Source organism: Rhodamnia argentea, chromosome 2 (assembly GCF_020921035.1).
Source record: "Rhodamnia argentea isolate NSW1041297 chromosome 2, ASM2092103v1, whole genome shotgun sequence".
In the NCBI taxonomy this organism is placed as follows: Eukaryota; Viridiplantae; Streptophyta; class Magnoliopsida; order Myrtales; family Myrtaceae; genus Rhodamnia; species Rhodamnia argentea.
In genome coordinates this window covers 20,644,665-20,659,890 of record NC_063151.1, presented here as the reverse complement: position 1 = coordinate 20,659,890, position 15,226 = coordinate 20,644,665, and the positions used below count along the sequence as shown (strand labels likewise).

The following is a 15,226-nucleotide window of genomic DNA, read 5'->3' as shown; positions in this document are numbered from 1 at the left end:
TTGGTACATGATGGTTAAAGGGTGATTATAACTCTGAATGAGGAACGATACGTTATTATTATTAAACATAGGAAACAGTGCTTAGTAACTAAACTTTACTATCACTTACCAAAAAAAAAAAAAAAAACTAAACTTTACTATCAGCTTTATCTCTATTTTGGTAACTTAGACTTCAAAGATTATTTACTATCAATTCTATTGAAATAGTCACATATCCTTTTTATTCGTTTTGTAAAATACATAATCCTTTAAAATTAGGAAAAAGAAAATTTTCTAACATGATACATGTTAATGACCGAAAGAATTAACAACATTCTTTATTACAAATTTGTTGACGATATTTGGCTCTACAAACATGCTTACCCTAGATCCATCCATGTAGATGATGATGTTAGCAACAAATCACTTGCTTTTATATGCACATGAAGTATCGAATTTTTGCAGCGCACCATAATAAGTAATTTTAGAGCCTATGATTGCGGTCCACTCTCAATATATTTAAGTGTTTGGTGAATTTTTTAAGGAATAAATTTCTTGATCAAAGTGTTTTCTAAGAAGCCTTCGTGGTTTGGTCGGGCGGAAGAGACCAAGGATAAATGTGAGGTTTGTAGTGTGGTCACACGGGTCAGTAGGGAAGCCTTCGAGAAGCCGATCTATTAGAAGAGGTCATGGGAGATGGTGGGCATAGTGGTTGTTGTTCTTTTGACACAATGATATGTAGATTTAAGTGAGATATACGACACAATAAGATGGAGATTCAAGTTGATATATGTAATGCAGAAGGATGTGCGGCAAAGGGAGAATACCAACATTAGAAGCTCACACATACATCGTCGATCTTCACATTTCAGTTACATTAGAGGATCTGCCCTGAATTGGAGATTTCTCGTTAGCTTAATCGTTTGAACGAAGGTCGTTCAATTAAATATTAGCTTAAACTTTTGAACAATGGCTGTCCAATTAAGTATTCGGTGAAATATCATTTAACGAGATGTGTATTTCATTTCGGACCAGTTAAAAAGGAAAAAAAAGTTATAAACATATTGCACTTATGCCAATTCGGTTTTAATCAGCTTTAATTTGGTCAATTTAGGCTTAAACATTTTGACAATTTATCAACATAGCATATCCTGCTAATTTTGATCGGAAATCGCTAACATGGATGTCGATCGTCCAACGTGGCACCGCCGGCAGCTAGCGAGGGTCGTGACCACGGGCCGAGCGGCCTCACCATGGTAGGGCGAGGGTTGCCTAGTTGTCCCTCGCCTATAGCCTATGAGGGCAACCATCGCCGAGCCCTATCTAAGCATTGCCGGTGGCCGGCCATCGCCTAAAACTAGCCACTAGTGAAATGGAAAGGAAAAAGAAGCAAAATTAAGGGAAAAAAATATAAAAAATATAAAAATTTGTCAACGTGGGCTTTTTCCGGTCAAAATTGATCGGACTAAATTGGCAAGCAGTCAAAAGGTTTACGACTGAATTATCACAAATACTCCTGATATAATTGGCGCAAGTGTAATAGATTTATGATTTTTTTAAATATAATTTTTTAAGTGAAAAGGGGGTCAGTATACCATGCCAAATAGTCATCTTTTAATGCAATACACTGCACACGGTGAGAATTAGCATCAGAGAGAGAGAGAGATGAGGGGGGTTTTGTCTGAATCGAATGGAACAAGCAACAAGTTGGGAGGCGCCGTGCGCTTTGTACTCTCGCTACCCGGTGACGATGCCCGATCGCAAAAACGAGCTCTCCCTCCAAAACCCAGGGGCTAAAGCCTTGTTGACCCCGTGAACACTGGAATTCCTTCTTTGATGGCCAAGAAATGTTTTGCGGCTTCTAGTGAGTTAATTCTCGATGAAAAAGAATTAATGAAGTCGGAAAAAAATTATTCGCGTCGCTTATCGGGCAGTGTGATCGCATAATTTCATGACTATATGTCAATGTTAGGATGCACGTGTGAGTTGTGTTAGAGAAGTCTCACATTTGATAATTAATATGGTGTGGAGCGATTAATATATCCAAGTTAACCCACATTCTAACATTTCTCCTCATGCTTAGTGTCTCGTCTTTTTGCTTAGGACCTCCCGCTCAATACCATGTGAGATTTTGTGAGACGGCAGCCACTTGTTCTAAAAGCTTAAGTTGTTAGATAAAGTTGTGGTTTAATATTTATATATTCTAACACATACTCGCACAAAAATATGAGCAAACACCTAATTAATCAAACGCCCAATAATGGAGACAAATCGTGAAGCATCGTGGCATTATAATCGGTCTAAGAAAACAAGTAGTTAGATGATTCTAACATACCAAACCTCTAAGCTCAATTTAGTACCTAAATTTTGATGAGTCTCACTCAAATCACCGAGAATTCCATATTCGATTATACAAAAGGCGCCGGCGTCGCTTGCTGTTCGGTAACTAAGCCCAAAGATCAATACCCAATCCGCGGTTGGTACCGGAATGACGTACTAAAATTGCAAATATTGCTCTTGTTCCTACTCAATAGTAATTCGCATTTACCAACCTCGGACGTGGAATGAACAATAGGATGGGCCACATCGGCCCAAGACTTTTCTGCCCTGAGGCCTGATTCGTCCATGGCCGGTTCTGTTAATGGGCTCGAGCCCATAGTCTGGTCATGGAGCTTCGGTTTCGGACTGGCCCATCAGGTGGTTGCGGGTGTCGATGGAAAGAGAGAGAGAGAGAGAGATAGAGAGTGGGCCCTTCGTCCTGTCCGGTCCCACAATCCACGGTCAATGATTGATCGTGATCCCGATTCCCGACAGACAAGAAGCAAAACATTAAAGAAGGTTTGGGCCCAAACGCTCGAGAAAAATAGCCGTTGGTGAGGCTAATGATTCCTGTCTCCCACAACCCACTTTTTCCGTTCGTTAACTTTCACGAATCGCGAGACGTGCGGCCACAGATTCCACGGGGACCGTAAAACTTTCTTTTAATTTTTTTTCATTATTGATCCATGAATTTCATATATATATTCAATTTAATCAACGAATTATATAAAAATATTCAATATTGTCTTTATATCTCTAAACTTGAATTCCATCCCTGGACTTGAATTCATGCAAGGACAACATTAATCATTTTTATACTGTTCAATTATCAAATTGAACACATACAAAAAATTTAGGGATTAAATTGTTCAAATTAAAAGTTTATGAAAGACATTGCATATTGTGTTAAAGTTAAAGACCACATCGAACAAATCTAAATTTCGGGGATCACATTGCATATTGGGTCAAAGTTCATGATTTATTCGTGCCATTATCTCATTTATTAATGTTGGCCAGTGTAGTGACAATAGAATGTTGACAGATGTAAAAAGGAACAAGAGTAGGGCTAAATATCACTCAACTTTCACAAACATAGACATAATCACCCCAAATTATTATGTTAATATTTTCGGGGTTTACTTCATAATTGATCCACAAATATGCTCGACAATATATGAAAGAACAAGTAGGTTTTTCCGAGTGAAAATATAACTTTGGGATCCACCGCATGATTTTATATCCTTGGTAATATCCACTTAAAAACATATGACTTTCTAAATTATGGCAACTAGATCCTAGGGGTGTGCAACTGGACCGGGTTTACCTGGAACCCGGATCGGCCCACCCGAAAAATAGGGTCGGGAATCGGTTCTTGCTCAAACCGGTCCGAGTTTTGGTTCCAATTTTTGGGAACCGGTTGAAACCGCTCCGGTTCCCGGTTCTAGGTGAAGACCCACCCGGTCCGATTTTAGAACTGGTTTTTAGTTACTTTAAAATAAAAAAAAAAAGAAACCCTAATGTAGTGTCCAAATAACTATGATTTTGGTTTTATGCTCGTGGTGTTTGAGTTTTTATGTTACTGGTTCATGCGTGCTTAATGTGGTGTCTTTTAGCATATTATTTGGATCCTACAATTTCAGTTTTTTTTTAATGGGTACAACGAAAATTAAAGTGTGATAGAAAGACTTGCACTATGTTAATTCAACGTTACGGAGGATCATTGTTGCTTTTAGTGGATTGTAACTTTTATATTTTATATGGGCCAAACATCGGGCCAAACCCGATGGGGCCGGTGGATCTCGCACTATAAAAAAAAAACTTTTATTTTTTATATTAGGGTTTGTTGCTTTTGATGGATCATACTATTATTTATTATTATTTTTTGGATTGTTGTTTTCGGTGTATTATAATTTTTGTTGCTCATTTCATTGATGCTCATATTATTTTGATGAAAAAAAAGGAAAATAGGTTCTCGGGTAGACCCTAAAATCGGATCGAAAAACGGGGTCGGTTCCAAAACAGGTTCCAAGATAAACAAGGTCGGTTCTCGGTTCCAAAAATTAGAAACCGGTTATAACGAGGTCGGTTTTAGGGTCTAGATCTGGACCCGGCCCACTCGGCCCATGCTCACCCCTACTAGATCCTGTATAAAAATAGAAATACCAAAAAAGAAGAAGAAAAGTGAATAAACTTGGGATCTGCCATTTTAAATTTACATTAGGGGTCTGCATGGTAACAATTTTGTTTTTGTGATTCTGTTCCCAAAAGCAAAAAAAATGAGAATCATGTTTGATAACACATATAATTTTGATTATGATTCTAGAAGCAGAATCAGTTTTGAAGAAAAAATGACCATTTTTGCAAAACCACAAAAAAGTTGGTTTTGACAAAAATAATCACTTTTGCAAAACACAAAAACCTTTTCTTTCCTCCTTTCTTTCGTTACTATTTTATATTTACATTTTTCAAATTAAAATTTGGATCTTATTTATATCATGCTGAAAAAAAAAATAAGTGTATTTCAAATTATTATTTTTTGTGTATTGAAAATTAATCTTCAATTTACGAAGAAAATTTTAAAGTAATTACAAAATTAATTGATTTAAATAAAAAAATTGGGAAGAGAAAGTAGTTTTGGAAACATAAATTTTGTACAGTTATCAAACGTGTTTCTATTCATGAACAGAATCACAATACGGTTATCAAACACATTCCGATTCTCTAAAAACTCATTATAACCATAATTAGAAAAAATCATTATAACCATAATCTGTTTTTGGGAACAGAATTGTTGCCATGCAGACCCTAGATGAGTACGGACATGCTATCTCTTTAGTGAAAATGAGGTGGATGAAGTTATGAAATACCCAATATAATTATTGACAACTAAAGCTCTTACAAGTTGATTGTGATCAAAATTTACCCAGTTGTTTGCGATTTGGTGAATTTCCATCAAACCGATTGAGGAAAACAGTATAACGAGTCGTTATTCAAGAAAGAAATCGATGAATATTTGGGAGATAAATTGGTAGATAGGATTGAACTTAAGAAATAAGCAGTTTTTGTATTTAAATGCATGTTCCCTATTTCTATGTTCATGAGTCTTACCAAATATGAAATTTTAGTCATTCTTATACGGTTTCCTGCCAAGGACTTTCCAAGACTTTTGGCAATTCCAAAAATGAATTGGTAATTCAAGAAAAGACATCCCAAAATCATTTCCATATTTTTGTCCTCTTTCTGGTCAAACAAGAAATGGTAAAAATTGGTCGGGTTGACCCTTGACCGTGTAGGACCACACACGTGTCGCTCTGTTCCGCGCGTGATTGATTCCGAATATTTTCCTTTTTTGTTTTATTGCCATATTTATTTTACCTTTTTAACTAATTTCGAATCAGCTTCCTTTTAAATTAACCTTAACAGACATTCACGTATCTTCAACGTCTCTCTCTATCTTTCTCTCCCCCTCTGTGTCCGAAAACCTTTGGCACCGCCATCAATGGCGCAGAAGCGAAAGCTCCGAGTCCTCATGAGCATCCTCAGGGACAAGGTCTCCATCATCAAAGCCACCCTCTCCCTCAAGCGCACCGCTGCCTCATCCGTCCGCCTCACCGTCCTGCGCGCCACCGCCGCCGCCCCCTCCGACGCCGCCCCCTCGGAGGACCGCCTCGCCGCCGTCCTCCTGCTCGGCCGCGGGTGCCGCATCACCGCGCGCTCGTGCGTCGCGGCCCTCATGGACCGCCTCCACAGCGCCGCCGACGCCGCCGTCGCCCTCAAGTGCCTCGTCGCGCTCCACCGCGTCTTCACGCAGGGCACCTTCGTCCTCCGAGGCCAGATGTCCTTCTTCCCCGGCAATGGCGGTCGCAATTACCTCAACCTGTCGAGGTTCCGCGACGACTCGGACCCGGAGGCCTGGGAATTGTCGTCGTGGGCGCGATGGTACGCGGAATTCTTGGAGCAGACCCTGATCGCCTCGCGGCGAGTCGGGTTCTATCTGTGTGGCTCTGGCTCGCCCCGCCGCTGCTCGACCGGGGACCAGGTTGAGAAGGTCCCGGCGTCTTCCAACTCGGAGTTGTTGATTGAACTCGAGGCGTTGTCGAGCGTTCTCGAGCGGGTGGTCGAGGCGCCCAAGCACTCGGAGCAACTCCGGTCGAACGATCTCGTGCACGAGGTGGTCAGGTTGGTGCGCGAGGACTACGGGGCGACCCGGTCCGAGATCTCGCCGCGGCTCGCCGGGCTCGAGGAGAGGCTGAACGGCCTGAGCTCCTCCGAGCTTACTCAGCTCGCGACAGTGTTGACCAGGCTGGACAGTTGCAAGGACAGGCTGATTTCGGTGTTCGGGAACAGGAAAAACAACGACGGGCTGTGGGATTCCGTCGCGGATCTGAAGACGAAGGCGTCAGCGGAGGAGGAGAGGAGACAAGGGTGGAGATTGGTGAAGAAGGAAACCAAGGTCGACGCGGCCGAGTTGGCTCTGCTCATAGGACGATTCACGGAGTCAAGAAAGCTCTACGCGGCTCCGTCTCCGTCGGCCGCTAGCGGCGATGGATTCAGGGGGCTGGACTTGGTTCCCGTAACGGTCTCGACCGTAGGGTGACGTGTAGGCCACAGCGGGCAAGAGTTGGAAATTTGTCCTTTTATAGTAAATTCCTGCACAAAAGACCGCAAACGTTGTATAGCAAAATACAAAGGGAGCTAATGTTTTGTAGTTAACAATTCCACAGGTAATTTCTCCAGATCAAACTTAGATTTGTTTTCCTTTTTTAGAGTGCATCGCAAATCATAATAACACAGCTGTAATTTTCCTGTTTCTTTGCACTATTTTAGATTGGATTCTTCACGGTTTCTACGTGGAATCATTATCTACGTTATTCGTTAGGTTTATTTGTAATATCATGGTATTGTGAAATTTCGTTTCCTAGATTTCTCCGATAGAGGATTTTCTATTAATTGGATTAATTCATTGTAGATAACTTCTTTTCAATCGGGAAAATTATCAAATAAGTCATAAACTTATTGCAATTGTATCAATTTAGTCTTAATTTTTTTTTTTTTTGCCAGTTGAGTCCTAAACTTTTACAATTACGACAATTCAGTCTATTTTGCCGGCTTGCGTTGACGTGGACATCTAAGTATGTGAAATTGTAGTGTGCAAGTTTGCAAAAGGATAGATTAGAAATAGGGCTGGACGACCAATACCAGTTGATCAATGTGACAAAATTTGACATAGCGCAAGCGATTTTAATTGAACAGAGAAGCTAGAAAAAGAAATTTGGTTGTTGTTCGTGCAAATTGTTTGATGCACATCCATATGATACTTTCTTGGGCGAGGATAGCACATGTGAAGTGAAGAACAAATTAGTCCAACACACAAAATCGAAATAGGCCCAATAGCCCAGCCCAGTTAAATATCGACCCGGAAAATCCGTCCAGGCCGCGGCGATTTAGATATATTCGAGCTTCTAGACGAATATTGTCATAATTCGTAACTCAATTTATCCATATTAAAGCGCATCTCCCTAATCAGAAAATAATTACTATGAAAGTCCTAAACGTTTTTAGTCATTGTGTAATTGAGCCCTTATGAGATTAATCTTGGTCAGTTCAATCATATGCCCAAAAGTGTTTGGGACTCGGACCCAAATTCAACGTTTGGGACTCAATTACATAATTCGTAAAGGACTTTCAAATGTCCCTATTTGCTATTATACGAAGGAGACGCACCGAATCCTCATTATGGCAAGTATTATCATTTGAACAACAGTTCCGCCAACCATCCTACCACGGAAACCCTTTTGTCAATCCAATTGAATCCTCATTATGGCAAGTATTATCATTTGTACAACAGTTCCACCAACCATCCTACCACGGAAGCCCTTTTGTCAATCCAATTGAATCCTCATTATGGCAAGTATTATCATTTGTACAACAATTCCGCCAACCATCCTACCACGGAAACCCTTTTGTCAATCCAATTGAATCATCATTTACAAAAATTAAGAGTTATCCTTAATTACAACCAGGGTTACGTGCCGTGATGCCTACTTTAAAGATCTATCTCCCGATAAATCCGAGAGGAAGCCTGATGATGTAATAACGTCATAAGAAAGGATGTGCAACTGGATTGGTTCTACCAAGAACCGGACCGGATCACCCGAAAAATATGTTCTAATAATATGGAACCCATCCGATTTGTAGTGTAGACACACCTAGGAACTGGATTAACCGGATTGGTTTTGGAGCTAATTTCAGAATCGATTTCATAAGCTAAAAACAAAACCCAAAATTTCAAAAATTAGGAACCGATTATAACATGATAGTTTCTAGGTTCTAGGTATGGAATCTACCCTCCCCAACACCGATCATCACTAATTCTAAGTTCACATATGCGCCATGTGCTTGCTAACTAGATTCGACGGCCACTCTTGTTAAACATTTGTGTTGTCACCCATTATGCATGAAAATTGGAAATAGCAGTTTTATGATGTTCATGGGGAAAAGTACCAAAAAGTCCAATTGAGTTCATCCGACTAATTTTGGCGGGAAATTACTACCACGGACGACGGGCACGACTGGTGTTGACATGAACAAATTTTACAAATTTTAATTTTTTATTTTACTTTTATTATTATTTTTTGGTTAGCAAGGGACTCCAACGTGGTGTGACACCTTAAAAGAAGAGTTGTTCTGTTGATTTGTGATGGTCCACAAACATCTTTTCGAAGTAAGCAGCTCCCGATGAGAATCAGGGTCGCATATATCATATAACGATCGAACTAACGTTCTTCAAACCTTGGACTTGGTCCCCTCCCACGGCGGATGAAATGGTATTGGCTTGCTAATCGTAAGATTTTGCCGAGTATCACGCGGAGCTACTTCTACATGATTAGAAGCTACTTTAACTCAATTAAAAAAGAGGCCGTTCATCGTGGATAATGCGGGTTATCTTGTCTTCGATGATACTAATTCGAAATAATTCATCCTATGTCTAAGACTCTGTCTAGAAGATGGCAGACTTGGTCCATAAAGATTGATCGGAACAAGAGATGCTATGAAGAATGATCGGAATGCTTCATCCGGTCGCATTCAAACCAAGTGCTTGACCAATTAATCTATAATGCTAGTAGCATTTTGTTTGTAATTTTCATGAAGAGGGGCACACATGACCGATGCTAGCGACTCAACTTCAGTGTAGGGTAAAAAAAAAAAAAAACAAACCCTTTGTCTTGATTGCTCCTACCTCAAATGTGGACCCGCACATAGAGACTTTTCTAGATTACTATAGTCAATATTTTTTGTCCCTTAGCTTATGAAAACACTTGTTAAGCATTATAAAAATCAACTGCGCATACGAAATAAAGGCGGGTCCGATACTGAAGATGGGAGAGTTTTCTAGCCATCGGCTGAAGCGAGCAACTCAGGATCTGGAGTGGACCACTTTGCTACCGGTGCCTTAGCTTTCTCAGCCTGCATTAATTAAGTCAAGTAGATTCATAGAGATACAACCAAAAACCCCCCGTTTGTTTCGCGAAAAATGAATAATTTGAAAAATATTTTTTTTCTAAAAGTGATCGCTTATATTGCTTGAAATAACCAGCCGGCGAAAAATGTTTTCATTGTCGATAGCAATTTGTGTCCTAAACATTTTCTGCTGAACGACGGAGCAAAATGAAAATCTAGCAATGTGCCGAATCATCCTTCTCCTAGTGCTTTTTATTTATTTATTATTTTTTTTCATATGGTCGCTAAGATTGAACCACATTTAATTGGTACTTTATGTAGAGTTAAGTCGCCTACCTCCTTCCCCCAATCACAGTTAATAGTTATCAGGGCAAGTATCGCTGTTTGAATTGCAGTCCCACCAACTATCATGCCTCCCCAGATGCCCTACGCCATAGTATATATCCAATTCAGGGTTACTTTCAAATCATGTGTAGTACAATTGAGAAACAAAGTTATCAATAAGTGGAAAGCAAATCATCGGAGGCTTGCATACGTACCACGATACCAAAGTCGAAGATCCATCCTAGGAGAAGTCCAAGAGGAAGCCCGACGATGTAATAGCATCCTAAATTTATGCACGCGACGTACGCTTGCCATCCCGATCCGACGGCAACTCCCGAGACACACGGTTTTCGAATTCTTGTTACATTTATTTAGTAAAGTGATTGAACATTAGGATGGACATAAATATGTTGCATGATAGAAAGATCATGCACATAACAAAATTTTGAAGATGACAAACTTTGTTCCGTCGAGATGTTTAAGAACTCCTCTGGAGCAATTTTTAACAAAATCCGTACACATAACTCACCGGACAAGATCGGCTGAACACTGTTGAGCAGGATTGTAGCTGCCAAAAGATAAGATAGCTTGTCCACTTCTTCGAGGACATCGCTGGATGATGTGTACAGGTAGCCAATTTTGTCGTGCAAGGTCAATATGAGCGCACAGAAGGAGAGGCCGATCGTAGAAGATTGAACCACCGCGACGATGGTGGCAAACTTGGCAGCCTCGGAGTTTCCGGCTCCGAGCTCATTCGCCACTCTCACTCTGCACAAATTGTGAGAAAATCACGAGCCCGTTTTCCACAGGTTAGTTCAAAATCATGTGCAGATATCAAACAACAACATTGCTAGCTACGAAGTGAGTTGAATTAGCGATAAATTGAAATGATTTGAAAGCGCTGAACTAGATTAGATAGAGAGAGGGAGAGAGAACCCGATGGCAGCGAGGAAGGCGAAAGGGATCACTATCTCCCATGCGTTGATGCTCATGCTATAACGAGAAGGAAATAAGAAAAAGATGATCAAAAGGTCTCAAACGAGAACAAACATTCACAGCACGAGCAGACGATTCTCGTGAATTTCCTAAAATCCGAGGAAAATCGAACATACCATATCGATAGGGCGCCCACCGCGACCGTAGCGTTTTGTAGAAAACCGGTCATCAGTATCAATATCCAGTAGTACCAATTCTCTAGGCTGGTCGCGTGCCGAGATGCAAAGAAACCAAGTTATTGAAAACAGAAACGATCACCGACGTTGGCAGCGTGTTGTAGGAAGGGAACACCCTAAAGTTGGAATCAAGAACATATGTCTTTAACTCTTTCTATGTGACTTCCTACTTCCTGATAAGGTTATTGTCTTTAAGAGTTCCAGGTCAATCTAATCTCTGAGATTTAGATTCTCCGAATGGCGCCCACATTTGACGCTCGACGTTTACCCGCTTGTTACGCGGATTGTCGGAAAAACGTGTAATTAAAATGGAGTAGCAAAAACGAAACCATGAAAAGTAGGAGGCTCCCTTCATTTTATATTGATAGTATAAATAGGATCGTCCAAAAAGTCCTAAACCTATTGCACTTATACCGAATTCAGTCATTAACCTTTTAATTTTGCCAATTGAGTTTTAAAACCTTTTCATCTTTTGCCGGTTGTGTCCACCATGGCAGAAAATCACCGACATAGACATCGGTTGTCTTGTGTAGCATGACCAATGCTGACATTGATAATTTTTAATAATAACTTATTATTTCTTCGAATTTCTTAATTAATTTTATTTATTTATTTTTTTCCTTACTTTAAGGGGAAATAAAGAGACAAAGACAAGAAAAAAAAAAAAAAAAAAATTCCACGTCAAAGTCAATCGTGTCATGTATGACACCTGGTGTCTAGTGAGCAATTTCTGGCTAAAAAATTGACCGGATGGACTTAATTGACAAAATGTGAAAATGGTTTAGGACTCGGTTGGAAAAATTAAAATGTTTAGGATTCAATTTGGCATAAGTGCAATATATTTAGGATTTTTCAGATAATTTTCAGTATAAATAGAAGGATATTAGTCAAACATTGCGAAATTCGGTTATCAGATAGACATTGGAGGACATGAACGATTGTGTAGGAATGCTCAATTAAATCACTCCATAAGCAGCAAGGTCTAAAGATCTTCAAAAAGGAAGATACGTACCAGAGCATGACTCCAGAAGCAAGAGATAACTTGAAGAACTCCCACAACCCGCAGAACGCCTCCGCGGACCAACCGGTCCACGTCGAAGGACAACCCCCACAAGCCGAGTACAAACACAACCCCAAGAACATGAGCCACCAAGCGAGATCCAAGGCCACGCACAGGCCCACCACGCCGAAGCTGAGGACGTACACGCAGAGCCAGCTCGTGACCATGTTCACGACCAAGCCCGCCAGCGAGACCCAGGCTGTGACCGCGGCCCTGAGCTGGCTCTGGAATAACTTGATCAGCGGGAACATGAAACCGTAGCTGAAGTGAAGAGGGATGAACCATAGGGCCAACATGCCTGACATCTCCGCGACGTCGTCAGCTTGGCCTAGGAGCTTTAGGAGCGGCGTGGCGAAAATGTAGATGGGTACCGTCAGGAAACAACACAGGAAGAGCACGATCCACGACCTTTGCAGGTAGGTGCCGAGCATGTGGTATCTCTTCGCGCCGAAGGCTTGACCGCAGAGCGTCTCAGCACGCTCGCCATGCCTACCTAATTAATTTTGCCAAGCCCAAAAGGGAAGTCCGTTAAATTTGGGATGTACAATTTGACAAATAGCCACCGTATTACTTTAGTGGAATCTCTAATCTGACCACTGAACCTTGATTTCAATCACCTAATGTAGTGAACTTTTCATTGTTTATTTATTTGCCATCGGTATATTTGACCAGAATTCAATCACGGGCCGACATTTGGCTAATAAACCATTAGACAATAAAGACCTGGGATCGAACCCAACTTGGGTTCAGCTACTTAAGGACTGGAGTTCAATCGCTGACCATCCTGGATCGACTTCCAGAACTCAAGTTTGATAGTCGACTAAGGCCATCCATGCTCTCTCTGTCCAGAGAGAGAGAGGAAAAAAAAAAGGGCCATCCATACTCTGGCCGGGTTGCATGAACAACCCTAGTACGATCACTAACAACATAAGTCAAAAGGAAGTTTCGATGAATAATTCTTACATGTATCCGGAACATACGAGTTCATTCTGTTTAAGTGATGATCTCACATGGAACTCTCACGATTTGATAGTTGAAATGAAATGGGCTCGCATCCAATGAATGCATGCTATACTTGTTCAATTTCGATAGTAGGTCGCCTGGAGTTCAAACAATTCAACTAGCTTTGGCTCTCAGTCACCTAAGTTTTACAGTCACTTGACTTAATCCCTATAATTGCGCAGACCGACCCAAAACTTTAGTGGTGGAAAAGGTTCAAGCTAACTTAAATCTTTTGAAGTATCCCGAGGCACTTATCGAAATTTAAGAGTAAATCTTTCACATGTGAAGATCTTTTTGTCTGGCCATTGCACAAGGCTCTGAAATAAAACTTTGGCCAAATAAAAAAATTTATCCCAATAGGCTTTGAATTCCGCAAGTTGAGATATGGACCATGGGTCCCCCAACCCTAAAAGGAAAAATATTAAAAAAAAAAAAGGGAAGAAGGTATCAACTTCTCATGCAAGTTTGATGACGCCTGCGAAGCCGAATTAAATGTCCTTTTCTTTTTCAAACTGGCGTACCGGGGTCCATTAACTCTTTGAGTCGTTCTATGCGTTCGAGTGGACTACTTAGTTAATTTATTCATAGCTATATACATTCTCTCATTTTCACTTTACTTATCAAAAGAGAGTTAAAAGCCTATTGTTGAAGGATGAATCTCATGAAGGAGGTGCAATAATATTATGATGGGTCGAAGTGAATTGGAATATCACGTTTTGATTATGCATGAATTAGTCGAGTGGCATGTAAACTGGTTCCGGGATTCCTAAAATAAGAGGCAAGAACTATTCTCATCAAGGAAGACAAGCATCAAAATGAAAAGAGTACCAGGAGGCCCATGTTGAAGCCTAGTATGATGGTGTTGGTGATGGACATGGCGGCGAGCTCGACTTCCCCGAGGTGGCCAGAGAAGGCGAGGGTGATGACGTCCATGGAGGACATTGCCACCCAAGTGAGGATGGCCGGGCCGGCTACCTGCCATAGCTTTTTTGTCTCGATCCACACTCTAGTCGTGAGTTTCTCCTTCTCCTTCTCATCCCGATGTTCAAAGCCGTTTTGACGGCCATTCACCGTTTGAACCAATAGGGGCTGGTTAACATCGCTAGTGCCGGCGACACTCGATGAGAGAGAGAGAGAGAGAGAGAGAGAGAGAGAGAGAGAGAGAGAGAGAGAGAAAAGGTTTAAGAGTGGGCACTTGATATATGGTAGGGTTTTAGAGAGATTATTCGTTTCTGACGTGGCCAATTGTTTATTTTGTCCATTGCATCTTGCTGTGCACGGAGCATGGGGCTACCATTTTCTTTATTACACAAGTGTGGAAGCCCCAACGGTAAGCGAGAGAAACGCAGCAGCAAATCGCATACGTCGTGATCCCATTCATCATAATCACGTAGCAAGCAATCAGATTTCGATTTAAGCGAAGGAGCAACCTGAGAAGGCGATCTGCACACACGAACGAGGACATCTTGGGGATCTTTCCGGAGGCAGCCAGGTACGCAGAAGACCCACAATTTGGCTCAGTGCCCCGAAGGAAGTCAACGCCAAATAATAAATTGCGGCTAGGCGTGGCGATGACGAAAGGATACGGGGAGGCCGTATGGCCTAATAACTCGATGTTGGCGTGAGACATATCATTTTATGGAGCGTTCGGTGGGAACTAGAGATATGGCTGGAGAATCGGAGTTAATTGGTCATCAATATTTCCGCATTGGAAATAACATGTCTGGAGGGGATGTTGATTGTCGAAAAATCTTCTTGCGGAGGAGAACCCTACGGATGCGTAGACCAAGTTCAATCCTCTCGACAAGTTCGAGCTCCATGGGGCTTGATAAATATCCATGATGATTGAGCGCCCGTCAAGGTGTTAGGAGAGCCGACATGAACAATGAGCACTAAAACTCGGTCACAA

At 41.2% G+C, this 15,226-nt stretch overlaps 1 protein-coding gene and 1 pseudogene across 1 annotated transcript; one reads left to right on the top strand and one right to left on the bottom strand.

The window, feature by feature from the left end:
- The first annotated feature begins 5,720 nt into the window (after positions 1–5,720).
- Positions 5,721–7,230, top strand: LOC115739457 (putative clathrin assembly protein At4g40080). The gene has a single exon (XM_030672559.2). The coding sequence runs from the start codon at positions 5,798–5,800 to the stop codon at positions 6,893–6,895; it is 1,098 nt and encodes a 365-aa protein (XP_030528419.1). The 5' UTR covers positions 5,721–5,797; the 3' UTR covers positions 6,896–7,230.
- A 2,460-nt stretch (positions 7,231–9,690) lies between these two features.
- On the bottom strand, positions 9,691–14,472 carry LOC115739469 (annotated as a pseudogene).
- Positions 14,473–15,226: the final 754 nt, after the last annotated feature.